The 27949-nt window shown below is 43.1% G+C and overlaps 1 protein-coding gene and 1 long non-coding RNA gene across 2 annotated transcripts; one reads left to right on the top strand and one right to left on the bottom strand.

Annotated features, from left to right (window-relative positions):
* The first annotated feature begins 71 nt into the window (after nt 1–71).
* LOC148885858 (uncharacterized) lies at nt 72–7848 on the top strand. The gene is made up of 3 exons (XR_016118008.1): nt 72–226; nt 4072–4122; nt 7728–7848. It is a non-coding gene; the product is annotated as an uncharacterized LOC148885858 (long non-coding RNA).
* On the bottom strand, nt 7171–20564 carry metrnla (meteorin like, glial cell differentiation regulator a). Its single transcript, XM_089018234.1, has 4 exons — nt 20220–20564; nt 14761–15146; nt 7910–7969; nt 7171–7804 (listed from the first exon to the last, which is right to left on the bottom strand). Exons 1-4 carry the CDS (start codon nt 20342–20344, stop codon nt 7485–7487), a joined length of 891 nt encoding a protein of 296 aa, XP_088874360.1. The 5' UTR covers nt 20345–20564; the 3' UTR covers nt 7171–7484.
* Between the last annotated feature and the right edge of the window lie 7385 nt (nt 20565–27949).

The following is a 27949-nucleotide window of genomic DNA, read 5'->3' as shown; positions in this document are numbered from 1 at the left end:
TTAAAGGGACATCGTAAAAAGTTGAATTATGCAACTGTTGTTGTAATTTAGCATAATTGTTTCAGTCAGAGAACGGTCAAATGGTGTAAAGTGCCGATTAGTCACATCACGACAAAGTTGGCGACATTATTTTGATCACGGGTCACACCATAGAAGAAGAAAAAAGAGGACGCCGGACATTTCCCAAGAATCTTTGCGTGTCCCTTCTCCGTTGTCAAATTTCCAGGTATGTACAGTACTTTGCGAATTTAAAAGTATTTAGATTGTTTTAAGGGGCTTCAATCTGTGTCTTCAATATTTTAATTATTTAAAATATGGTACCGAACACAAATAATGATGAATGAGAACAGCAGTAATTATTTTGCTGTAAACACAAAACACGCTTTATATTCAATTTAGTTTGAAGGAAAACCTAAATTAACTGAAACATTTCACTAAAACTTAAAGGACAACCGACACAATTTTTTTGTTTCCTAACTGACATCAGAAAAAACGTTGTATAGCACCTAAAATACCCAAAACACGCATGCTGATATTTTTAGTCAAATGAATAACACCAATAAAATGACTTCAAGTGTCCCAAAACTACTTCAAAATGACATCAGAAAGTTTCCGTTTCAGAAGGTCCCAAGAAGGTGCTCGAGAATCAAAACAATGGCTTCAGATTCGGAGATGCTTTCTTGTTACTCATCCAGTTATGAATATGATTCAAATAGTCCTGAAGAGGAAAGCATACATGTTTGTAATCGATTAAAGAAGTCCTTCCGTGTGATTTTGAGGCATCTGGACTCCAATGTAGCTCCTAGAAAATGCACAAGATGGCGCCCAAGCTGCGTTGGAAATGGGCTGATCTGTCTGCTGGGAATTTGTGTCAGCTCGTATCAAATAGTAGTCTTGGTGCAACACACAACGATTCACCATCGCGGTATTTATGTGTTTTCCTTCTAATTTCGCCATCAACACAGATCAACAAGAAGTGTTCAGACCAAAGAAAGTACCCAAAATGCATTGTGTGTCGCTTTCTCGGTCAGGGGCGTTCCCGTCGTGATGTCACGGTCGGCATCGTCACTAACTCAAAAACACGACTTCCTCAATATTCAGCGCGAGTCTTAAAACGTAAAATATAGCTATAGCTATCTATAGAATCTTTGTAAAATACACTCAGTAGAAGTCATTTGAAGTGATTTTACAAATTATGGACACAACTTGTCCGGAGGCGTCTGTTGTCCTTGAAGGCAAGCGAATACCAAAAAAATTGCACACATAGGCTTGGCGACAATGTCGTCAAAAAGTGTTTTTCTTAACAATGTTATTTGCAAACTGCACACACGGGAGAGCTGAGACAGGTATCGAAACCACGACTTCTGGGGCCGTGCTTATTACTCACCGTGCTGCCGTGACATTAATTTCCTGAAATTAAATCCATTACTTTTTTTTCAGGCAGGGGGCAGCATGTGTCCATAAAATGACTTTTCATCCCCCAACAGGCGGGCCGCATGTTGAGGATAAACTTCAAGATGCAGCCTGTAGATGTTTTCTGTGATAAACAGGGTACACTATAGACTGGTCGCCAACCAATCGAATGGCATCATTTAACAAACGTCAAGCTCACATTCACATCTTTGAACAAATCAAAGAATACCAACCACGAATAGAGAATTCAAAATTCAACGTAGAATGCCTGAGGTGAAATTTAATATCCATCCATCAATTTTCCGTACTGCTTATTCCTTATTAGGGTCGCGGGGGGTGCTTGAGCCAATCCCAGCGGTCTATATCCCGTCCTTAATTCCCCTGAAGCGGAAGTGCCAACCACTTGCCATTCCTCTCTCATCCACATTGACGTTCTTCGTCAGCAGCGTGTAGAAAGCTCGGCCATTGAAATGAATGGCAATGACATCATTGTAATTAAATCACGAGAAGTCCGCCGTGCCACTTACGCGGCGTTTATTAAATTACTGACAATCATGCGTTAGCCGTGACTAAGATGAGATCATTTGACTTCGTATTAGCCTCACGATCACAAAGCAAAAAAACATTAAAAATGCCATCCATTCGTCGGACAAATAACAATAAACACAGCAATTCCAGGATGCCCGAATTATACAAAATAAAACAAAAATAATTATCAGTTTGTTGCTTCGTTCGTTTTCTGCACTAACGATCAGAAATGAAAATCGTCCAAAACACTCCAGAAATAAAAGAATATGCGTGAGAGGGGGCTGAGCGCATCTGAGCATCGGCATTGCCTTTGAAACCTGATGGTCACATGTTGACCTAAAAAAACAGCACAACACAAAGGGATCACATGACCACACCCAGTAGAGGATTAACAAGAGGTCCCAAAGGGATTCACACTTGATACTTCAGTTGAAGTGCAGATACAGGATTTCAAAAACAAGGAAATAAAAGACTAATTTCAACGCCCCCCCCACCCACCGTCCTTATCCCCTTGCTTTTCAATCAATCAAATCTTTCGATCAGAAGATGAGGCACACTCTTTGTTTATTTTAATGGGACATAGAAAAAATGTGGTACGTTATTATGAGCAAAAAATGGTGAAGAAGCTTCCGGTTCCAAAGCATGTTTACAAAAAGAAAATAAAAATCGTGTTGCACAAGTACAACAAGATCAAGTGAGACATACTGTAGTAGTGTGAGGTCATGCGTTTCGTAGTGTGTACAGAAGTCAAGGATGTGTCATTGGCACATATTTTCGCTCGTGGAGAATTTCAGTTGGACGGAGCGCGAGACTGGTTGCTCTCGTTTAGTCAGTGTGCTCAAACAAACACAAAGATGCTGTTGTCGGGCTTGTTTTGCGACGGGAACAATCGCCATTTGCAAGGTCAAGCAAAGCCACGTGTTCCTATCCTGAAAAATATCTTCAGAAAATGGACGGAAAGACTCAAGGACCCGAGAAATGGATGACATTTTGTCCTTGGAATAAAATTTGATGAAAGCAAATTGTACAAACAAATATATTCATTGATTTTCACATGATTGTGTAAAATAAAGCATCAAGACAATTCGTTGAATTGATTCATATAAAATGCAACTTTATGAGCAACATTATTGGCCCGGCCATCCAAATGCCTGAAACCAGACCTAAACCTGAGAGCCAGGCAGTTGGAAGAATGGTCAAAAATTCATATCAACACACTTTTCAACCTGGCCCAACCTAATGCCAATAGTGCAAAGGTCGTGCGTTAACTCATTCACTGCCAGATGTGCAAAAATGTGTCCACTCCAGTGCCAGGGTTTTTGTCATTGTCACTTGAATTCCAGGACCCACAGAATATTGAGTTTTAGGACAACATAAACATTCAATGTAGTGTAAAGAAACCTTAGACTCTCTTCTTTCATCAGAAAAAAATGAGTTAATTCCTAAATTATATGGGTCTGGAGTTACCTGAGCTTGAAATAGGGGCTACTGTCCAAAATACAATACAATACAATACAATACATATTGGTTTATATACCGCTTTAACAACAGCTGAAGCTGGAACAAAGCGCTAACATGGAAAAAAAGGGAAATGCTGCCCCTTTGTGGAAAAAAAAACATTTACAGAGGCCACGGCCAGCGCTTTATCGGCACCCAAGCATGTAAAAACAAAACCTAAACAAATTTGCCAATGGCGCTCTATGTCATATTTTCAATTCCCAAACAAATTCGTGAATGGCAGTGAATGAGTTAAATTCCCGCTCTGGCCTCCCTGTGTGGAGTTTGCATGTTCTCCCCAGGCCTGCGTGGGGTTTCTCAGGGTACTCCGGTTTCCTCCCACATTCAAAAAACATGCATGGCAGGTGGATTTAACACCCCAAAATTGTGTGTGTTGGGTGGTGAATGCCACGCGCTGACTATGGCCACACACACGCACACACATGTGCGTACACACGCCGCGCGTGTGAAGACATTCCTGAAATTCCAGCACTTCCCAAAGAAGCCTAAAAAATTAGCCAGCGGTGTCCCCTCATTGTGTGTGTGTGTGTGTGTGTGTGTTGGTGGGGTGGGGGGGGGGTCCTGGCTGCTTTTGGAGTCATCCAAACGGTTCTTTTTTTTGCTTGATTGCAGGACGAGAGAAGCTCCGAGTGGCTCTGGGGGGGCAAGACATGACCTCACCCGGTAAGTCCAAAACTTGATGCAGCCTGTTGAGTTTTGGGTGATAAGCTGGGTTCACCCCAGACTGGTCGCCAAGCACTCGCACGGCAATATTTAACAAACAACAACAAATTAAGCAATACCAAACCTGCCTGCCAATTGAAATGGACTCAATTTACTGCATCCAGTCAAGCCCAAAAAATCTTTGGAAGAAAATCTATGAAAATAGAAGTACAGTGAGACCTCAACTTACAAACACCTCAACTTACAAACTTTTTGTCTTACAAACGTCAAATTTATGAAAATTAAACCTTATAATAAACACTATTTTCATAATACACACCCACCATGGCTGGCGGAGTGATCTTCGGCGGAAGCACACGACCGAACAGTACCAGGGGTTAAGTTACCAACAGTCCTTATGGAAGGTCACTCTCCTTCCATAAGCTATCAACGACCATCAAAAAGGTAAATAAAACTTTATTTTACAGCACAGTTTATTTCTTTAATTACAGTCCTCATGTAATGCGCCTCTCTTTCCAAACAGCAATTCCCTTTGACCTTCGACCTCCAATGCCATTCCATCAAGCCATAAATGACCATCACAAATGTAAATAAAGTGACTTTATGATACAATGAAGTGTATTTCTTTCATTACAATACAATAGCACATTTATTATACATAGAATAAGGTATGTTGTGTGTAGTTTTAAGGCTTATTTAGTTGAAAAGTATATTTTATGGAAACCCGGGAACGGATTATTTCCATTTTAATGGTTTCCTATGGGAATTTTTTTTTGAGATACACACTTTTTGCCTTACACACTCTGTCTGGGAACCAATTAAGTTCGTAATTTGAGGTCTCACTGTATGTTTTAATAGTATTTTGTAAAACAACATTTTCTCATTTGCATTTATGTTTAATATTATTTCACCAATTACGTCAGAAAGTAGGCATCTGTGAAATAACTGTAAAATGAAGTTTTTTGAACCCCCCATTTTTGCTCGTTTTTCTTCAAAAATCATTTACTATCACAACAGAAGTAGTACACCAATATTTTACAGACGTTCCCCAACTTACAAACATTCGATTTACGAATAATGGTACATATGAACATTTTTGCGGGTACAGGATGTCGAAAAATGTTTGGACGAAGATGCTGGAAGTTAGATTTTGTATTGTGCACCTTTTTCTGGCCGAGCTCGCTTGCCTGTGCTTCATGCACATGCACTCACACAGACACATTAGAGGTTTCAAGCGCTGGATGTTGACGTGACGGACACCAAGGCTGACCAATCAGCGCCCGGCTATGCTGAAGTGTTGTCAATGAGTTCAGGCCCCGATCCATCAAGCTCGCTTACGATTGGCTGCTTAGAGTATGTGGGCGGGGAGGAAATCCCTCTTTTCAGTTGATGCTCCAGGAGGACGCAATGCATAACAAAAAGTAATGGTTACTGAAGACCCAAGGATATACAGTATGAGGTCGTACTACAGTAGGTTTATTGTACGACTGTTAGAGCGTTTGTGTTACATACTTCCCCATTTAGTGTTTGACTTAAACATACATTCCATACAAAATATCGCACTGAAGCAACTTATGAACAAATTCACCTTAGGAACAACCACTCGGAACATATCCCGTTCGTAAGGTGGGGAGTGTTTGTATTTCGTTTTGTACGTGCATTGCAGGCTGATTAAACACCAGTGACAATCTTGGGGATAAGCGGATTAGAAAATGGAGGGATGGATATGCAATATAATGCCTTTGAGTGGCACAGTGACGACTGGTTAGCAAAACATGCAGCGCAGGGTGGTTGCGATAGCGACGTTGTTTGCCTTTCGCAGTGCGCCATTCCAAGATGACTGGTGTCGGCTGGAATGCGGACACCGAGAGGGAGGCAGGGTTTGTCGCTCCATCCAAGTGGGACGACAGATTAAAAAAAAAATCTAATCAAGAGAAATTTGAGCACACCAACCCCAGTTTGGGCAGCGTTGGGGCAGTCACAGGACGGAGCGAGTGCCTTCGGCCATTCCGGGAACAATGTCGCCTTTCAGGGTATCCTCGACACGTGGGTGGGCTGCGCTCGCAGAAGCCGGCGGAAGACCACGAAACAGAACGGCCTCAACGTCGTTGTGTGCTAGCATGAGGATGTTAGCCATCAATTAGCCGTTTGTGTCACTATTCATGCTAACTGACTGCTTGAAGTGTACCGGGTACGATTCCAGTTCCAGCCTTCTTGTGTAGAGTTTGCGTGCTCTCCCATGCCTGCATAGGTTTTCTCCAGGTCTTCGGTTTCCATGGTCGAATTTTTCAAGCTAAAAACACCCTGACTGGCAACCAATTCAGGATGTCCCCGGTCTAGTGCCCAAAGAATGCTGGGATTTATGGATGTGTGTGAGTGTGTGTACGTGTGTGTATTATTAAAGTCAGAAACGCTGCAGTTGTTTTTTTCCGGCTAAAAACGGCTTACTATACATGGTCGTTTTTTTCGGGCTAAAAACGCCTTAATACACTGGTCGGGAATCTTTTTACTAAGAGAGCCATAAAAGTAAAATATTTAGAAATGTTTTTCAGTGAGAGGCATACGCACGCGCGCGCACATTCAAACGCTCGCGTGCGCACGCACACACACACACGCGCGCGCGGCCACTTTTCAACGAAATATCAGAATGTATTATTTAAAATAACTTTGTGATAGTACTCACCGTTAACATGAATGGTTTTCCGTTCCTCGTGATTGGTAAAAATCCAGGCAAACGATCGGAATGAAACTCAATTTGCTGGTCCAGAGGCGAAGTTACTGCTAGTTAGCCTGCACACGGCTCATAAGCTTCCACACTTGCTATCTGCAATTTACTTGGGTTTTTTTTTTCGGCAAAAAACACCTTACCATATACATGGTCCTTTTTTTCGGGCAAAAAAACGCCTCACCATACATAGTCGTTTTTTTCAACTAAAAATACCTCATTATAAATGGTCCTTTTTTCGGGCAAAAAACACCTGAATATACATGGTCGTTTTTTTCTGGCTAAAACGCCCGACGATACACGGTCATTTTTTGGGGCTAAAAACAGCTTACTATACATGGTCGGTTTTTTTTCCGGCCTAAAAATTTTATTCACCAGGGCAGAAACATTTTTTTTTCACATTTAGGCATTTTGTAAACAAAATAAAAAAATAAGCTTTTGACTTACTCTATTTCTGTGATAAGAAATAACTTTTATACATCACGCTTTTCATAAAGCATGCTTTGCTGCCAAATATACACTTGTTTTTCATTCACATTTTGTACACCAGGAGCACGTCTGCTACATTTCATCCAAAAGAGGGCCCGGCGACCACCTGTCAGTCTCAAATAAATTCCCAAATTGGGTGCAAGCTCACTCAGTCCGTGTCCAAGTGACAGGGATTGGTTTGCAGTCTCTCCGCTTCTTTGTAGAGGCGCAAGAAGTCCTTGTAGCGCGGCGCGCACCCCATCCAGGCCTCACCAAAGCGCAGCGTCCCAGTGAAGAGGAAGTCTCCCTCACCAGGTTTAATGGCGCAGCGAAGCGGCATCATGATGCGCCCCGACCAACGCCGTGCCTTCGGACCCCCGAGAACAAACACCTGAGTCTTTTGTCTGTGCAGGCGGCTGATGTCCACCCTGACGGACCAGCGATCCTCCTCCGCCTCCTCCTCCACTGCCCTAATGACTCCACGAGCCACTGAACAATCCAAACACACACAGACACACACACACACACAAACAAACAGTTACACATTTTCATCATTTAACTGTAAACGACTGTTGTGGTTAGACTTGGACTGACCAAAGTCTTTGGTGCAGGCTGCCAGAAGAACCTCAGCGTCACTGCACGGCTGACAGGGTGCTACAACAGAAGGAAAAAAAGGTCAAGTTAATTTCACAATTTCATCAATAATATTTCCTAAATACCAAAACAGGTCAATAACGGAAAAATCAACAAGCAACCTGTCCCCCGATTTTTTCTCAAGTCCTGATGTCTACGTGCCACACCCAAATAGCAATGCAGTTAAAAGCATAAAAAGCAGTCAAGTACAATAATTGGCCCATTTGCTAAATCTGGGGAGGCAATCAAATAAAACAGCCCCAATTAAAGAGGTTGAACCCTTCTGGCATTTGACTACCAGTCTGGCTTTTTACAGCAAGGCAAAACACAAAATGGCTAAAGGACTGAAGACACACACTAATTCCGAGAATGGATACTCGGCCCGGGGGAGGGGGCGGGGAAGACACCAACTGTAATGTATTGAAGCTGTTTTTCTTCGATAATGTCAGGACTTTGTGACACAATGACTCTTACGTAAAACCATTTGGACCTAGTCAAGAGCCTTGTGGAACACCGCCACTATTTGCACAGGGGTTTTAGAGCAGAAATTGCTAAAGAAGGTCCTGCGGTACATTCGTTAAGTGGGAGACATCATCAGGTGTACAGTGGTAAATTATTAAATGGATTTTGGGGTGAACCATCAACTTGTTGCATGATTTCGATGTGGAACATCTCAATGTCTTCCATTACCTGGCACAAGGCTTCATAATGAACCTATGCAGGAACATTTTGACTTTTGTCTGTTGGTGTGCAGTGAAGCACCACCACGTGAAACACTCGCCATGTCAAAATAAAGGTAATTCAGCACCCGTGGTGTTCCATATTTGAAGATTTCAAAAGGCCTTTGGTCATTTTTATAAATACAGTGAAGTCTCGTTATATCGATATCGGTTATACTGATAGTACTGCTTATAACGATAATATTTTCATTTCCCGGCAAATTTCTAGTCTTTTTATGTATAATTAGTTCCGTTTAGTACGATACATGGTTATTATGATAATCCGGTTACTACAGTGCCCTTTTTCATCTCCCGCCGGCCATTTTGTTCTGTTTATATCGATACAAAAGAAACTTAACCTGAATCGATATTTGCTTAGGGATTTCTATACAGTACTACCATTATCAAAATCTATATCGGTCCCACCGTTGGTCACGTGACCAGCTTCCAGTTTTTTGCACAGTGTAGCAGACGCCATTTTCATTCCGAATCTCGTCAGATGCAGATATCACAGCAGAAATTAAATCCAAATATGCCCCAGAAGATTCTCAGATTGACAAGGATGATGAGTATGAAGAACCAACTGAATGCACACCTATTCCAACAAAAATACAAGCGTTGCAAAGTGTTATGGAATTATGATCTTACTTAGAGTCCAGAGAAAATGCATCAGGCTGTTAAACAAGATTGAATCGTTTGTGTTAAAAGGTGAAAAAGGGAAGCAGAAGAAGATGGAAGATTTTTTTTAAAGTACGTATTGCATCATAAGATGTAAACGTTGCAGTGTATGTACGTACTGTATATGAATGCATCATTGTATTAAGTTCATCCTGTCTCCTAGATATCTAATTGAAAACAGATTCTTTACTTACAGACAGTGTATTGTAGGTGTTTCAAATACCTGACATGTTTCGGCGTCTACTTCCGCCTTCGTTAGAGGCAACGTCAGGTATTTGAAACACCTACAATACACTGTCTGTAAGTAAAGAATCTGTTTTAAATTGTATATGAATGCAATCGCTTTTTGCAACAATGTTTATGGTTTTGTCTGCTGAAGCGTGAGGATTTTGCATTGGTTGAATTTTATAAAAGAAATACCTGGAGTCATTAAAAAAGGAGAAAATTACATGCCATATTAAAAATCCCCCAGTCACGTGACCAGCTTCCGTGTTTTGAAATGTCATCCTCGAGCACAAGAAAAACGGCGAAGCAGAGCTCACATCTTTCATTACTGCTGCAATAGCATCTGAAACATACTGTAATTCCCCTCAGCGTGGCAAATGATGCGCACAGTCACTGGTATAGCGGGTCGGTCTTTTTAATTAAAAAAACGTCGCAGTTATCAGATACAAATACGAGCTGTTGTTAAGCCACAACTCACACACAGTCATTCTATTCAGGTACTCTCGCGAACCCCGTTGTCGGATCCTCCCAAGCACCAGCCCCCAAGCATGCACAACAAACACAGAACGGCACAATACTTTAGTCTTCTTATATACAGTACTGTTCTTCAACACCAATTTCAACCATGGGGAAATGTAAGAATTGTGATATCCGAACAACGTACAAGGCAATCGTGGCTTTGGAGGACAACAAGCAAATGCTTCATTGAGAAATAGTTCGACGTGCCGCAGAATACTTCATCAACGTAAGTAATGTAAACGTTGCAGTTTTCATTTTACATACATGTATTTAATTGTGTTGTATTCAGATATCTTTATCGCTTGCAATAATCACTGTTTTTCATACAGTTTGTACATGCTGGCGTCGTGGTTTCTCTCGTGTGTATAGAACAACGTGAAGATTTTGCATTGGTGGAATTTTAGGAAGGAAATTAGGTAAAGGCATTTTTATTTAATGCATAAGTTTATTTTTCACTTCACTACAATTTCGGCGTAGGATCGGATATATCGATAGTCCGGTTATATCGCTATTTTTTCCGACTCCTGAGAATATCTGTAGATTTTGTTTTCTTTGAAAAATATATGTTTTGTTTATCAGGGTTTTTGGAGGGTCGAATGTTTTTCAAATTCATTTCAATGGTTGTCAATTATTGGATGGATTGTTCCCTTATATCGCATGTTACAAAATCGTGCGGACTGAGTAGTGACATTTATTTTGTGGTATAGTGATACCTCAGCTTACGAACTCAATTGGTTCCCAGAAAGTGTGTGTAAGGCAAAAAGTTAGTCTGCCTGACGGGATAAAAGTGATCGCCAGGAAGTCCAAGAAAAACAAAACAATGCAAAAAGATGTTTCAAGATGTTCGTATAGCAAATTACCGCAACACTGCCAAACCTTTATTTTGCCATAAGAAACCATTAAAAATGAGAATAATCCTTTCCCAGGTCCCCATAAAACAATTTTCTACTAAATAAGCCTTATAACTACACAAAATATACCTTATTTTATGTATAACTTATGTCCTATTGTATTGTAATGAAATAAACTGTTCTGTATAATAATGTTTTATTTACCTTTGTGATGGTAGTTGACGTAGTTGCCTCTTGATGAGTGAAGTTGCCGTGCTTTCTCAGCAATAATACCCTCACTCACAATGTCCCCTGCTAGCTGCTTTTCGTTAATCCAAATCAACACAGAAGGTGTTCAACCTCTTCTATTGCCTGAGACCGTTGCTTAGCCAACACAGAAATACCCTTAGCCACGGTCGCTTTAGCATATACACTAAGTCACACAAATGCACACCTTGTTCGTGTTTTTCCATGATTTCCTTCTTCTGCTCAACCGTAATTTTCTTTTGTGTCTTCTTCGGCTTAACACTAACCTGTGGTGGGGTCTTTTTTGGTCCCATAATAGCAAAAGTACTCCACTCGATAACAAACCACGTCTGCAATCAAAGAGGGTGTGGAAAAGTAGTCCGCCAGCCACCGCCACGGTGGCTGTTTGACCGTGTGGTTTGGTGTTCATTCGCTGAAAACTAGTCCGCCAGTCACCGTGGCGCTGTGTGGTTTAGTCTGTATGCCAAGATTATATTCTCACGAATTTAAAGGACAACCAACTTCTCGGACAAGTTGTGTCCATAATTTGTAAAATGGCTTCAAATGACTTCTTCTGAGCATATTTTAACAACATTCGACCGCATATAGCTATATTTTACGTTTTAAGACTTGCGCTGAATATTCCGGAAGTCTTGTTTTTGAGTTGGTGACGAGTCCGTACGGGACATCACTAAAGGACCGCCCTTTACCGTAAAAAAGACGCATTGTAGCGGTCCTTCCATCATGTCAATGTATTTTGCTGTACTTGTTTGGTCTGGGGACCTCGTGTTGCACCCAAAAGCCGCCAGAAGGCCAGAAGAGGGCGTCCAAGCGCCATATAAGGAATTTATCAGCCTGTGGAAACGGAGGTGGCCACAGAAATCGCCATTTTGTGCCTCTTTTTTTGGGTGAGAGATTTTCCCCAATGTTGCCTCAAAATGGCACAAATTGCGCCAAGACTTCTACAGTGTATTTGATGTTCGCCTACAAAACGTCCCAGGAGACAATTTACACGGAGCTTTGTCGCCCTCTTCTGCCTTTTTTGGGTACTTTGAGTTTACAGAGTTTGTCACTACATTTCTCTCCAGATGCATCAAAATGACCGGAATAAATTCTTTAATGGATTGCAAACATGTATGCTTTCCTCTTCAGAACTATTTGAATAATATTCTTCACTGGATGTGTAACAAGAAAGCATATTCTCCGAATCTGAAGCCATGGTTTTGATTCACTAGCAATGCAAGACTTCTTGGCGTGACGTCACGAAATGGGGGCGGGACTTTCTGAAAATGCCCAATTCGCAGCTCAATTTTTTGCAGATTTTGGACACTTTAAGTCATTTTTATTAGTGTTTTGCATGTGACTAAAAATATCATACCAGGTGTTTTGTGTATTTTAGAGGCTATAAAACGTTTTTCTGGTGTCAGTTAAAAAACAAAAAAGTGACATCTGTTGTCCTTTAATGTTCATAAGGCAAATAATGTAAGGCAAAAAAGCTAAAGCGTTCGTAAGCCAGGCTATCACTGTACTATGGCGAATAATTGTAGGATGGAAACACCGACAGTCTCAATTCCAAGCAGGCCCCCAGTTTTGTTCGGTGGAATTGTGTGGCACCACACCACAAGTTTACGTTCATAAAGGTTCAAAGAGAAGCGCTCAAGAGCAGCTGGAGGGTGAAAAGTTGTTGTTTTGAGCGTCTGATGCGGATCCCAAAAAAATGTGTTTTGAAAAAGAAAGTCTCTCGTGTTTTGTATTTTTCCCTTCCGTTCAAAAGCTGAGCTGAGGCACGTTTGCTTGTGTACAGACCGACCACAGGAATGAAAGCGAGAACCGAGTCAGCATCTTGCCCGGGTCACATCTGACAAAGACCACTTCAAAGACGAGGGGAACATACCCAAACATCTGGACCCGGACGGAGTCCGTCGCCAATCGCGACGATTGAACCGGAAATCACTTGAAAAAGTCATGCCGACGATGAGGTCATAAAAACGTTCATCGTTCATCCGCCGCCGGCCTACGCAAGAACGGCGGCTTTGTGAAGCATGCCAAAACCGTCGGAGGCGGTCGGCCACATCACAGCGTCCGTAACGAGGCGGGATGAGGATACGTGATGCCCGACAGACGCCAAAACACAGGTGGAGACTTTGATGGTTTCATGGAAGAACACTTTGCCGTTTGTTGCTCTCTTTTTTATGTGTCAGCGATACAATAACAGTCTCATCGTCGGGCGCACACAATGACGGCTTTCAGTCAAGCTAACACAAACATACTAAATAACAGTCGCTCTCACCCACACACAGTCTGAGTCTCAAGTCACGCGCAATCTCAGTCACAGAATCTCTCTCTTGCCCTCTTCCCCTCCCGATCGCCCTCTCACCCCCCCCCCCCCGTCTCTCGCTCGCCACTCTCTCTCCCCACTCCCCCCCACTGGCTCTCTCCGTCTCTCCCCTGTCTCCCCTGCTCTCTCCCTCCCTCTCCCCACTCTCTCTTGCTCCATCTCGCTCACTCTGCCCTCCTCTCTCTTTCTCTCTCCCCCCTGCTCTCTGTCCCTCTCGCTCTGACCCCCTCTCCCAACTCTCTCTTTCTCTCTCTCTCTCTGCTCTCTCTCTCTCTCTCTCTATCTCACTCCCTCTCTTGCTCTCTCTTTATCCCCCCCTCTCCACTCTCTCTTTCTCCCTCTACCTCTCCCCCACCCCACTCCCTCCCTCCCTTTCTCTCTCCCCACTCTCTCTCGCTCTCCCCCACCCCACTCTATCTTCCTCTCTCCACTCAATCTCATTCCCCGACTCTCTCTCCCGCTCTTTCTCTCTCCCTCACTCTTTCCCTCTCTCTCTCCCCCCTTTCTCTCTCCCCACGCTCTCTCTCTCTTGCTCTCTCTACCTCTCCCCCACCCCACTCTCTATCTTCCTCTCTCCACTCTCTCTTTCCCCCTCTCCTCTCTCTCTGTCTCTCTTTCCCCAACTCCCCCTCTCTCCACCTCTCCTTTGCTCTTTCTTCTCCCCACTCTATCCCCCTCTCTTCCCCCTCCCTCTCGCCCTCTCCCCCCCCCCCTCTCAAGAAGTTTCATCCACATTGTGTTTGTTGTGTGCTTGAATGTATTATAGATGCTCTTGTGTGTGTGTTTGAAAATTCTCAGACACACACGAGCGTGCACAAACACAATCTCAGTTACGTTAAGGCGTACGCACGCTCAGTCACGCACATTGAAAAATACAAAGTCCACCTGACATCAAACTCATTGGCCACAATATTAGGTACAACACAATGAGTTCGATTTTGAGCAATATTCTCAAGACCCTCATCAAAAAAAGTACAGTAAAGTCTCGTTATATCGATAGTACCGCTTATTACGATACTATTTCTATGAACGCAAGGAGAAAATCACATGCGCGCAGGGTCGGATATATCGATAGTCCCGGTTATATCGATATTTTTTTCCGACTCCCGAGAATATCGATACAACGAGACATTACTGTATTTGGGTTGACTTAAAAAGTTCCCATTTTTCCATTTCTTTCCACGTCAATAGTTGTAGGATGGACAAGTTATCTCGAAGTAGAATCTGGCGGACTTTGACTAGGAAATGCGCACTCACCCCCAAGCAAGGCGCCGTCGGCTGCCAGCCCGTCGGCAACGAGCTCGTACTGGAAGGCGGTGATGCGGCGGCTGATGTCAACGCGGGGGACGGCCTCCACGTAGAGCGCCCCCTCCAGGATGCCGAAGCAGCGCACCTTGGAAGTCCGGTCTTCCTCGCGCAGCAGCAAACGCAGACGGCCGTTCCGGTCCAGGTAGATGTTGCTTCCGCTGGAGTCGGCGGCGGGCTTGATGCAGACGGAGAGGCGGGCGGCGGCGGGGGAGGCGACGTTGGGCCGCAGGTTGACGATGATGGCGCCCGTGGGGTACAACCACTGCAGGGATCCTTGGGCGCAGCGCAGGTACACCTGCTCCACATCACGCGTGTGCCCCTCGTGAGTCAGTCCGCTGCAGGACAACGTGGAGAGGCGTGCGCAGGCGTCAGCGGATCAGTTTTAAAAAATAAGAACAACATAAACTTACTAGATGTCATCAAGTACTATTTATGAGTAAAGAGATGGGATAAGCAACAGGTGGAATGTTTTTTTTTTTTTTTTTTAACACCGCATGGGAAAATCCATTTGCGCAATTTTACACAGGTCAAACTGTACTCCTTTGCTGCCATTCCCGAATTGATTGCGAATTGAAAACTGTGACATGGAGCCCCATTCTCGAATTTGTTTGGGATTTGTTTTTTGTTGTTTGGGGCCGATAAAGCGCTGGTCAGACATCGAGCAATGTTTTTCCCTTTCAAGAGGGGTTATCATTTGCCTTTTGTCCATGTTAGCACTTTCTTACAGCTTCAGCTGTTGTTGAAGCACTATAGAAATCAATATGTGTGCATTGTATTGTATTTTGGACAGCTGTCCCCATTTCAAGCTCAGTTAACTCCAGACCCATGTAACTTAGGAATGAACTCTTTTAGAGTCTAATGTTTCTAACGCTGCATTGAATGTTTATGTCGTCCTAAAACTCAATATTCAGTGGGTCCTGCAATATGAGTGATTATGACAAAAACCCTGGTACTGGAGTGGACACATTTTGGCACATCGTCAGGCAGTGAATGAGTTAAAAAAAATGAAAATATCTGTGAAACCCATTGCGTTGGGAAAAGCAGTATAGGTGATGAAGAATACACTTGGGACATATAAATCCACCTCTGTTGACCTATATCATACTGTCCAAGGTCCGGCCCGGGGGCCAAATGCGGTCCCTGGTCAATTTTCATCCGGCTTGCAGCCTATGTCATCAAAGCAATAACGTCTGGCCCAAATGTCAAATTATTCCATTGGGCAGTAGTAGCGCTGTTAACTGTGTGTGCTAAGTGCTGCCATCTAGAGTCTCAATGAGGAACGGCAAATTAGTACAGAATACAATAAATATTGACTTATATAGCGCTTTAACAACAGCGCGAGCTGTAACAAAGCGCTTAACATGGACAATTATCATACACAGTGAAACATCGGCTTGCGAACGCTTTAGCTCCCAAACTTTTCGCCTTACGAACATTAATTTCGCGAGAATATAATCTTGGCATACAAACTAGTTTTTGGCGGACGAACCAAACCACACAGCGCCACGGTGGCTGGCGGACTAGTTTTCGGCTGATGAACACCAAACCACACGGACGAACAGCGCCACCGTGGCTGCCGGACTACTTTTCCACACCTCCTCTTTCTGAGTGCATACGTGGTTTGTTATCGTGTGGAGTACTTTTGCTCTTATGGGACCGAAAAAGACCCCACCAGAGGCTAGTGTTAAACCAAAGGGGACACAAAAGAAAATTACGGTCGAACAGAAGGAAATCATCGAAAAACACGAACGAGGTGTGCGTTTGTGTGACTTAGCGTCCCAGTACCAGTATGCTAAGTCAACCATTGCTACGTGTGGCTAATGGTGTTTTCGTGTTGTCGAAGCAACGGTCTCAGGCAATAGAAGAGGTTGAAAAACTTCTGTTGATTTGGATTAACGAAAAGCAGCTCGCGTGGGACAGTGTGTGTGAGGGTATTATCGCTGAGAAAGGACGGCAACTTCACTCGGATAACATCAAGAGGCAACTACATCGACCATCACAAAGGTCAATAAAACGACTTTATTACACAGTAGTTTATTTCTTTAATTACAATACCATAGCACATTTATTATACATAAAATAAGGTATATTTTGTGTAGTTTTAAGACATATTCAGGAGAAAATTATGTTTTATGGGGACTTGGGAACAGATTATTCTCATTTTTAATGGTTTCTTATGGGAAATAAATGTTCGGCAGACGAACTTTTTGCCTTACACACACTTTGTGGGAACCAATTAAGTTCGTATATGTAAAGAACGTCCGTCATTGTTAATAATAAAAATAATACATTTGATTGATAAGCGCCTTTGTTGCCTACATTTTTAGCGCACCCAATTTGGCCCCCTGTGCAAAAACACCCCTGACCTACAAAATAGAGCATACTGGTGACCAGCACATAGTTTTGGGGGCTCTGTTCACATGGGTTGAAAATGGAGGAAGACCTTGAGGAAAGTGCAGCAATGGAAAGAAGGCCAGCCAGCCCACCACTCCCCCCCCCCTTTTCCCCGTAGATCTGTGGTCAAGCACAGTCCTGGCAGGCTGCCTTTGGAGGCAGAAGTGCATGAATGGCAGACAAGGGACTGCAACAGTAGCCGCGAATGCTGTGTGCGTGAGAGTGCAAATGCAGGTCACACAGGAAACTTCTCGGGGCTTTCAATCCGCCAAAAGTAGCCGAGGAGGCCTGTCCGGGCAGCACCTCGGCTTGCAGCGCCAGTGTCCACCCAACCGCCGGCCTGTGCCAAATTGAAGCCCCCAGCCCAACAAAAAAAAATCTCCATCCGTCAGTCAGCCAGTCATTCTGCGGCCGGAAGGCAGGAAACCATCAGCGGCCGAGCGGAGTGCCAAGCGCGCGGTCGGACACCGGTGGGATAAACGCCCTGTTTCCTGCAAATGAGACCCCCTCTCCCCTCCCTATCCCGTTTGACACACGGCTTCCCTCTGAAAAAGCAGAAAACGGAGCGAGGCAGCACATGGAGCGAGGCACACGCAACTCTGCGTGCCTTTAATTAACTCAAGCCTCTTCCCCACTTCCATCATTTCTGCATGCAATTAAAGGATTTTAGTCAACAAGGCGCTAATGAATACCAGATTATTGGTCCACGGCTCAAAGCGGTGAACAGTATGCCCCCTCTGACTGGAGGATTAAAGGGACGGGGGGGAAAAAAACGAAACCACAGTATTCAGGCAAGCCTTGAAAGTGCAAAACACTTTACAGCAGATGTTGGACGGAAGGAGTGCTCAACCCAACTTTGTGGTTATCCTTCTCACTTGATGCAGATTTTTTAAATATATTTTACGAGAGTGTCCACACATTTACACTTAAGTGATAGGACAACCGACGTCTCCGGACAAGTTGTGTCCATAATTTGTAAAATCGCTTCAAATGACTTCTACTGATCGTATTTTACAAAGATTCCACCGCATATAACTATATTTTACGTTTTATGACTCGCTCTGAATATTCCGGAAGTCTTGTTTTGGAGTTGCTGACGAGTCCTCACCCTACATCACTGAAGGAACGCCCCTCATCGAGAAAGGACATACCTTGCATCACCTCAATGCATTTTGCAGTACTTTGTTTGGTCTGAAAACTTCATGTTGATCCGTGGTGATGGCGAAATTAGAAGGAAAACACATAAATAACGCGATGGTGAATCGTTGTGTGTTGCGCCAAGACTTCTACAGTGTATTTGATGTTCGCTTACAAAATGTCCCAGGAGACAATTTACACTGAACTTTGTCGCCCTCTTCTGCCTTTTTGGGTACTTTGAGTACTAAAGAGTTTGTCACTACATTTCTCTCCAGATGCATCAAAATGACCGGAATAAATTCTTTAATCGATTTCAAACATGTATGCTTTCCTCTTCAGAACTATTTGAATCATATTCATAACTGAATGAGTAACAAGAAAGCATATTCTCCGAATCTGAAGCCATTGTTTTGATTCACTAACAATGCAAGACATCTTGGCGTGACGTCACAAACTGGGGGCTGGACTTTCTGAAAATGCCCAATTCGCGATCAATTTGAAGTAGTTTTTATTGGTCTTTTGCATTTGACTAAAAATATCATACTGCGTGTTTTGGGTATTTTAGATGCTACAAAACGTTTTTCTGATGTCAGTTAGGAAACAAAAAAGTGATGTCGGTTGTCCTTTAAGTGATGCAGAAAACATTTTATTCAAGGGGACAAATGCACAAATATAAAATAAAGCTCACCAGGAGCTGCAAATGTGCATATCTCACATCAAACATGCAACCAGTTGACCTTCGCTCCGATGTCACTCACTCGGCCACAACGCACCATGCCAATACAGGCACACACACAGTGCACATATTTTTTCAGAAAGAAAAAATGCAAAAGGGGAATAATGACAACCATGTGGATTGGCACTGCATCTTCTCGGCCCCGGCGAACCCCCCCCCACCCCACCCCGTCTTGTCACATGGGTTATTATTATATAACTACTTCGCGGATATTCGTCTATCGCGGGTGGTCCCATTAATCGCGAAAAACGAGGGATTACTGTACTATACTGTACGAATTGACATTTTCTTCCAAAAGCACCCTGCAATATCAATGCTGGACACAGCAAAATTCCTCAGAGGCTTGAACAACAAAATGTGCAAGATTTTGTATTGGATATTAGCAGTTATGAAATTCTTTTTTGATCAAAATTTACACACATGGACAGTCAAGAAATGACATTCTAAGGACTCTTCCCGCGTTGGTTGTAGTCGCATATTGGATGGTGGAATTTCAATATATCGACGTCATCGCCGTAAAACGACAGTTGAGCAGGAAAGATGAGAACGTAATGAGATTGTGAGCAATTTCAGGGTTGCTAGTATGTTTTCTGATACACGTTTTCTATCAATTCCGCGGTCGTGTACAAGAGTTTCAAGCTTTCCGGTCGTGAAGGAACAAATTAGGAAAAATATATGTACAGTATATATCATGAAACGGGTGCACACATTTGCACAGATGCTGGGAATGGTCTCCACAATTTGGTTCAATAACCATCTCACGATATGTGCATTGGTCGCATTTGTAGCATTGTTTAAACAAGTTCCATTACACAGAATGTGAGTGAGCAAGTGGCCAAATGCAGGGTCGAAGCTCACATTTGAAAAAGCTTGATGGGTCAAAAATTTACGTTTAGGACAACGGGAGACCATGAACAAGTGTTTGGCACTCAAATTCTTATTACTCAATGACACGGTGTTCCATTCGACAACTTCAATTGACTTTACAGCTTTAATCTCCAGCTTTCAATAGAAAGTTAATGGGCGGGTTCCAATTGTTTAAGATCATAAAATAGTACCTCACGTTAATTGGCTGGATCCGATGATCGTGCGGTTTGTGTGTGTGTTTTGTTTCTTTCTTTTTGTTGTTGTTGTTGCTCACCTTCCCTTCCAGCTGCACTGGTCGCTCGAGTACTGGCAAAGTGAAGTCCGACATCGGCTGAGGAGGACGACGAGGGCGACGACGAGAGGTAGCCATGGAGAGACGAGCAGCGGCTGGCTGAGCATGTTTATCTTCCTTCGCCTCTTTTCGGCCTCAAAGTGGCTTCCAAGTCCGCCGCCACATTTCCTTCCAACCGTCCACTCGGCTTGGAAGCACCCTCCCCGGCTTAATCTGTTTTATTTCTCCTTCGGTTAGAAGCTTCGGCGTTCAAAGTTCCTCGGGTGGCCGCCACCGCCGCGGAATCAGTGAGTTCACACTCAGTTCTTCAGCGAAAAAAAAAACCTCGGTGCTCAGAGTTTGGATTGCGGCCGTGAACGCTCCTCCCATGTTACGCCCCGCTCACCAGCCCCTTGTTTATCGTGGAAAGAGTCCTTCAAGTGATCCTACCCTCACATGGATATTTCAGAGTGAAAAAATGCAAGTTGAAGTAGTTTTCTCTTATGATAAAGATAAAACACGCGTCCTTCGGTTAGTGGTGGTAAAAGCACTATTAAACGTAGAAAAAGTAGAAATAACCACTCTTTCAATTAATGTTCTGTCCATTTTAAGGTTATTTACCCTGGGAACATTTCAGAAATATCTCCAATTAGATGTGTTTTGTTTAATGAGTCTGGTATTCTAAAATGTGTTTCAAGGGAATGTAATTAAAATAAAATACGTAATTATTTTACCTGTTTCTTAAATAGTACAGAGAATGATGACAGTGTATGTAAAGTTGTGAGTACAACTAAGTAAAAGTAAAAAAGTACAGTCTGAATTATATTTCAAACATAAAAATGAAGTAAACTGCCAGTTATATACAATACTCATTTTCTATTCTGCCTTCGAAACGATTCATCTTGTTTATTAACTTGCACAGTGTTCATTCACACTGATTAAAACATTGCATTTCTGTAGCTTTGAATTGGAAGCAGTTTGTGTCACAATTTGTAAGGTGGTGGTGGAGCCTCCAAAAAGCAGGCAAGTAAGACCAAGGTGCACTTGAGATATTGTATTTTAACAAAGAATAACTCAATCCAGAACTGAGACATGGCAAAGGCAAAATATCAAAATGAACAAACAAAATGGCTTACACTAAAAACTAACAGTGACCATAACATGCGCGAGAACAAGAGCCAAACATGAGCGAGAGCATGGGTAGAACATGAGTTAAAATGGAGACAAACACGATCATAACGTGACAGGAGCTAACAAGCATAACGTGACAGGAGCAAACAAGCAAACATCAGTCATCAAAACAAAAAAGTCAAAGTATCAAACAAAACCATGACTAAAACAAAAACTAAATCGCAAACAACAAAGTCATCAGAACAGAAAGGTCCAAAGTAGCAAACTAAATCATGAGTGAAACATGACAAGGTGAAACAAATCTGACACGGTGAAATGAACAATGAGATGACACTGAGTGGTTGTGCCGGCAGTCCTTTTTAACTGCAACTGATTACAATGACCAACACCTGCGCATCTGCAGGCAGGGCCCAACAGTGCAACTTGTTGGTGGCAAACCGAAACGTGACAATTTCCATGACTCAGTGTCAAAGATGTAGGTCTCACTTTCAAAAAGAACCTAGTAAAGAGTGATGTGGCATGACGACAGTGTCCATCTAAAGGTGGTCATCAGTTCACCATGTTCAATGAAGACAGTGCCAATACAAGCTAAATTTGAACGGATGTCAGCACAATCACCAAGGTCTGCTGTAACGAGTACTTTCAATTTCTTGTTTTGTTCATTTTTGTAATAAAAAATAATCGAAATAAAGGGACATTGTCTGGTTGATTGCAAAATGAGTTTGACTTGATGGGCAAGTTTGAAACGATCTGTCACGGATGACACCATTTTTTTATTGTGGGAGTAAGACTATCTGCATCGACCTGTCCCAAAGTTACGACTGGGTTCATCTGTCAACATCACTCCCGCCACGAATCCCAGGCGGGCAACAGGCTCTTGTGAAACTCAATGATCGTGGATTTATGGGACCCAAACCCGTCCAACAAGGACAACCAGAACCGTTTATAACCGGTACGCTCCTGAGTGGGTTTCTTTGGGAAGATGAGTATATGATTACTGATGTGTTGGGAATACACGTAGATTGTATACAAGTTCTGGCTTGGGGGTGCCCGTCCCCGAAGGGCTGTCACACCCGTGCAGACTGTTGTTCCAACTGACAGACGTTCTTTTGATAATTGAGTCATCTCGAGTCAGTCCATGCAGACTTTTGGCCTCTGACTTGGTGTTGTGGTTTGTGTGCAGTGGCTGTCTCCAAATGAGTCCCCGATGAGCTAACACAACGGCGAGGCGTGTTGCAACAAGAATCTTGTTGCCCTTTTTCCTTGTTTCGGACAAAAAAAGAAAACGAGAGGGCCTTTATGGACATTGTTTTTACTGTCAAAATTGTTAAAAGATGTTTTCTTTTAGTCAGGGATAAGAAACTCATTTTTTGTCACAAGCCACATTGTAGTGATGGTTTACAGTACAATACAATACAATACAATACAATACAATACAATACAAATTTTAATTTAAAACAGATTATTTTCTTACAGACAGTGTATTTTAGGTGTTCAATTACCTGACATGTTTCGGCGTATACTTCCGCCTTTGTCAAAGTGTCCACTCTGACGACACTGACGAAGGCGGAAGTATACGCCGAAACATGTCAGGTCATTGAACAACTAAAATACACTGACTGTAAGAAAAGAATCTGTTTTAAATTAGATATCAAGTAGACAGGATGAACATAATACAACTACAATACAATACGATACAATACAGCACAATACAATACAATACAATACAATACAATACAATACAATACAATACAATACAATACAATACAAGACAATACATGTTGATTTATATAGCACTTTAACAACAGCTGAATCTAGAACAAAGCGCTTTACATGGACAACTATCATATACAGGTAATAAAGCAGTCACAAAGATACTTTGTGATAGTTTGAGGTTTACCTCAAAGGGCTGTTATGACTGCGTAAAAAAAACACAAGTTGCCCCATTATATTATGACACGTAGTTAACCAAATAGACAGATGGCTAGTTTTCAACATCACACCATTGTCATCAAATGGTGAGTGTAGTTTTTGCTTTTTGAATGTTGCTGGGCCGATGACCATTTTGTGTTTGGGAGCCTTTTACTGAGCGTGTTGCTCTGTAAAGGGACATAAGTCTTCTTGTGCCGGTCCCAAGCCCGGATAAATACAGAGGGTTGTGTCAGGAAGGGCAATCCCACTTATAAGCTTGGCCAAAACAAACATGCAGATCAAACCTCTAAAGATGGAGGACACTGATTTGCTGTGGCGACCCCTTGAAGGGAAAAGCCGAAAGGAAAAGAAGAAAATGTCATGGGAAAAAATGTTTTTCACACTATTGTTCAATTAAACTTCAAAAGCCATTTGGTAGACTCAAACAATGTGTGCACAATCTCAGCATTTTTCACAGTGGCGACAATTTGAAAAAGATTTTCTACATTTGTAACCTCTAAAACACATTATACATACATGCACAAAAATGTTCATGTAAAAGAAGAAAATCAAGCTAGTGTCAGGTCGCAATCTCAAAAATTCAGAAATTGGGGCACTTCGAACCTTTAGTTTATTGAAGTGCCTCTTTGGGCCTTGGATTCGATTGACTGTTGGGCTAAACAACAGCATTTTTTTTTCAGAGCGTTTCATAAGGATCGCTGACAACAGCAGACAAGTCAAATAAGCGTGTCGGATATTTGACAGTACGCTGATAGTATCGCATTGCTATCCGCCCGTCATCACCACCCCCAACCCACGCCCACCCCCACCTGGCTCACCTCCAACATGTCAGAAATGCCACTGAGCCCGAACCCGAGGCCGCATTCCTGGCAATGAATAGCGATTCCGTCAGCTGCAAGTGTCTAGCGTATCTGAAGACGCGCGCCATAACCTTTGTATCTGTTCACACCTCGCGTGGCCCCGTCAAACAAGCGTCTTGGGCAAAACTAGCCGGCAAAGTGCGACAGACACATTCCGGCGTGACAACCTCACATCTTGAGGCTCTGGTGAGGATCTGCCAAGGTGTTGAAGGCCACGGGCGCATGGAAGGCAAGTGACTGATTTCAAGTGTGCTTCATCTGGCACATCTCATTGTACATTCCACTAAGGGTTTGCGCGCCAGGGAAGGCAAAGGGGGTGCCTCTTATTTCGCCCCATGATGTTTGGAATACCAAGAGAAGAGCAGCAAAAGCCGAAGAAAATATTATGGTTTGCACTTTTCATGGTGTATCAATTCCAAGCTCAATTGAGGGTTGTCTATTTTTTTCTTGCGTCAGCCCCTGATGCCTTCAAGCTGTGCGTAACAGCACGCCACTAACCTCTTGGCATTGCCTCCCTCGGCTGCGGGAGGTAACCTGAGGAACTGCACCGCTGAGGTTTCACGTGGAGAAGTTGGGTCAGAGCAACTCTCACGTTATAGAACTCATCACATGCAGTTTTATCCAGCGCTTGTACTAAAGCACTTGCAACAGAAAATCATAGGAACGGTTTTGGATGGATCCGTTTTTGTAATGGACTTTTAAACAGTGCAATATTCTAGTTTAAAATGTATGCCCTTCCATGTGGTAAATGAGAATTTAGGGAAGCTGTTAGAATTTTTCATCCCCTCCACAATTTATATATAGAGTGCCCAACAAATTACTGAATCACTGGTTTTCAAATTTGAAGTCAAGAATAATGACTGTTATTGTAGTTTACATGGTACAGTTTGGAATTTTGGTTTGGACTTAATATCATGTATCAAGTATCATGGAATTTTACTAGTTTGATTTGCTTTAGCAGGCCGAATAAAATGATGTGGTGGGCCCGATTTGGCCCCAGGGCCTTGACTTTGAGACCAGTGATTTAAATCATAAAAAACTACAACAAATAAAATGGGACATTTACATAAAAACAAATAGTTGTTCTGTAAATAGTAGCACCTTAAAAGTAGATGCAATTTTGGGGTATGGGCATCGCTAGCTATTCATGCGCTTGTAGTCGAAATGGGCCGAGTTACCGCAGTCGAAAAGAAAGCGCTTCAGTTATTATACCGCGGCAGAAGGCTGACTCATGTTTAAGCCTGGGCCTAATAAAACAAACAAAAAAACTGAAATGGCAAAAAGCTGTTTTACGCTACATCTCAGAAATTCAAGATTGCATTTTTTGTCGGTCTTTTCATGGAAAAAAGTTTGAATGAGGACATTGTATTGTCCGGCTTTGGGGATTAGCCACATTGCACGCCAGAAGACTTCCGCTACTCCACATTAGCCTCAGCGGTCTCATTCTCACGGTTTCCTGCGGTGAAAGTGTTGCCAGGCCTTGTCCCGCCGCACTTCATGCCACTTTTGTTTTTCATCGGCACCGCCAGTGAACGCGTCAGCCATTAGGACGGCTGATGCCGGGTGACAGGCGTGATGGACAGTGGAAGTTGGGGGGCAGGGGGAGTTAGGCTTCCTGCTTTTGTTCAATTCCAAGATGTCTACTTTGTAAAGGGAGATTAGCTACTTTCATTCTAAGCACATAGCCGGCCAGGCATCATCGCACCACTGTTCCAGTCATACCAATTATAAACCCATTGGCCACTTTACAAGAAGTATTAAAAGGAAATAATTCAACTGCATTCGGAATTATTCACTCATTCCTTATGACTGTTTACTGTGTTTTTCTGAAATAAAGAGGCCTGTGTAGTTCACTCATCAGAATCAACATGGTCACTGCTCGGAGGGAGTAGCATATTAGTTAATCACCTGTGTCACGGTTTGCAAGGTGGTGATGGCGGGTGCGGATCCCAAAAGGCAGGCAGGAGGGAGCAGGAGGTTGGGTTTGAGAAATTGTATTAAAATAAAGTAAACAGGAACAAAATCTACAACGTCAAAAGTCATTCAAACAGAAAAAATACAAAGTATCAAATAAAGACCAAGAGTAAAACCTGCCAAGGTTAGACAAACGCATGCACCGCACACAATGCATACAACAGCATTCAATGACATTCAACAATTACCCGACACCGAATGGTCGTGCCGGGGGTCCTTTTGAGTGTCACTGATTGGAAACGACCAGCATCTGTGCAGGTGCAGGCGGGGCCGACAGCGCCCCCCGTTGATCGCCAACCAGATCATGACAGTACCCCCCTTCAAAGGACTGCTTCCATAAGTCCCAACAGTCCCCCGAAAGTTCCAACTCGCCTGGAAACGATGGTGGAGACTGCAACCATTGCCTCTCCAGCATATGATGGGCGGCGGCCTGAGGGGAACGGGACTCAGCCTGGGGTGGAAGAAGACGCGGCACGGCTCGTCGTGGGCGTGAGTGCGATCCCTCTCGCACGTTCACGCGACGACGCATGGCGCGCCGTGGACGTTGCACTGCAAGGCGTAGAGTGGCAGGGGTGGAAATAAATGGTAATACCAGTTTTTGAAATAACGTCTGCCCGGAGGCCCGGGGCATACAACTTTTACGTCGGGCATACAACTTTCAAAACGTCTCGGCCCGGGTGGCCGACAACTTCTTCAAGAAAAAAAATACTAATATATTTTTTTCACAAATCAAACAATTTGCATACTCGGCATGGCAGCCAATCAGAAGCCTGTTTCGTGCTTCGGACTATACCGTGACTGTAAAGCGCACTTCAGAGTTTTGAAAGGCGCTTAGAAAGAGGAGCTAAGTGGCTTTTAGCAGATAACGCAACGCAAACATGGCATTGTGCACTGTGACGAGCAAAATCTTCAGCAAGGGATATTTTCCCAAAATTAAGCAAAGGAGCATTTGTGGTAGGGACTTCCTTAATTAAAAAAAATCCTTTATACTTCGCAACAATGTTTTTTTTACAAGTAGTTGTCTTATTGTGTTTCAAGTTGTGAAGAAATGGGGCAGGCAACTTTATGGCCAGGCAGGCAACTTTATGGCTGGGCAGGCAACTTTTCAGTTGTCTGCCTTGGTGTCCGCTAACTTTTTGTCATGAGTTTCAGACTCTGGTAATACAAAATTGTTCTTGGCTGGATGTATTTGGCAAACTTGAATAGAAATTAGGCAATTGAAGGCTCGTTTTCTAAGATCTATAAAGATGGGCACTAAATTGCAAGATTGCACTGAGGGAATGCTGCACAACTGATAAAACCGAACTTCCTTTTGAAAGGGGTGGTGGGGTGGAGGTTGAAAAAAAACAAAGTATGCACCAAAAAAATTGATTCTGGATTTCAATCCTGTTTTTCACGTGAGTGAAAGTCTTTCTCATGACTTCGATTGAGTTGAAACATCATCTTTGCTACGGCTAGGCGCAACAAAACACTCCCACGGTCTGGAAGGTTCTTGTAACTTTTCAACAGGTGCCCCGTGATCCGGAAAAGCAGCTTAAAAAGACAAGGAACCTGGATGAAGTTGAAAGCCGGCAATTTGCTTACCCAACGGAAGATCTGTGTGGATCAGCTGAGCTGAGTGCGCATATAGCGCCGCTCTCTGAGCTTACTGTCCGTGTTAGTTGGCTGCTCGGACTAACTAAGCAGCTTGGGCGGGTCAACACACACGCAAAGCCTCCGTGCACCTTTAGGAGGTCGTGGAGTCACACATCAGTCCAAGTCATGTGATGCGTCAGGGGAAAAGGAATCCTCTAAGGATGTGGTCAAATACAAATTGACAGAAAGAAAAAAAGGGGG

This window comes from Hippocampus bargibanti, linkage group LG17 (assembly GCF_051943395.1).
Source record: "Hippocampus bargibanti isolate YZ-2025 linkage group LG17, ASM5194339v1, whole genome shotgun sequence".
In the NCBI taxonomy this organism is placed as follows: Eukaryota; Metazoa; Chordata; class Actinopteri; order Syngnathiformes; family Syngnathidae; genus Hippocampus; species Hippocampus bargibanti.
The sequence above is the reverse complement of the archived record's forward strand: the minus strand, read 5'-3'. Positions and strand labels throughout refer to the sequence as shown.

Bases quoted from the DNA above. Each gene is read 5' to 3' on its own strand.
- metrnla (XM_089018234.1), bottom strand. From the start codon at position 20,344: ATGCTCAGCCAGCCGCTGCTCGTCTCTCCATGGCTACCTCTCGTCGTC. The intron at 15,147-20,219 runs GTGAGCAACAAC...GTTGTCCTGCAG, and splicing joins CAGTGCAGCTGGAAGGGAAG to CGGACTGACTCACGAGGGGC. The intron at 7,970-14,760 runs GTGAGTGCGCAT...CTTCTGTTGTAG, and splicing joins CGACGGCGCCTTGCTTGGGG to CACCCTGTCAGCCGTGCAGT.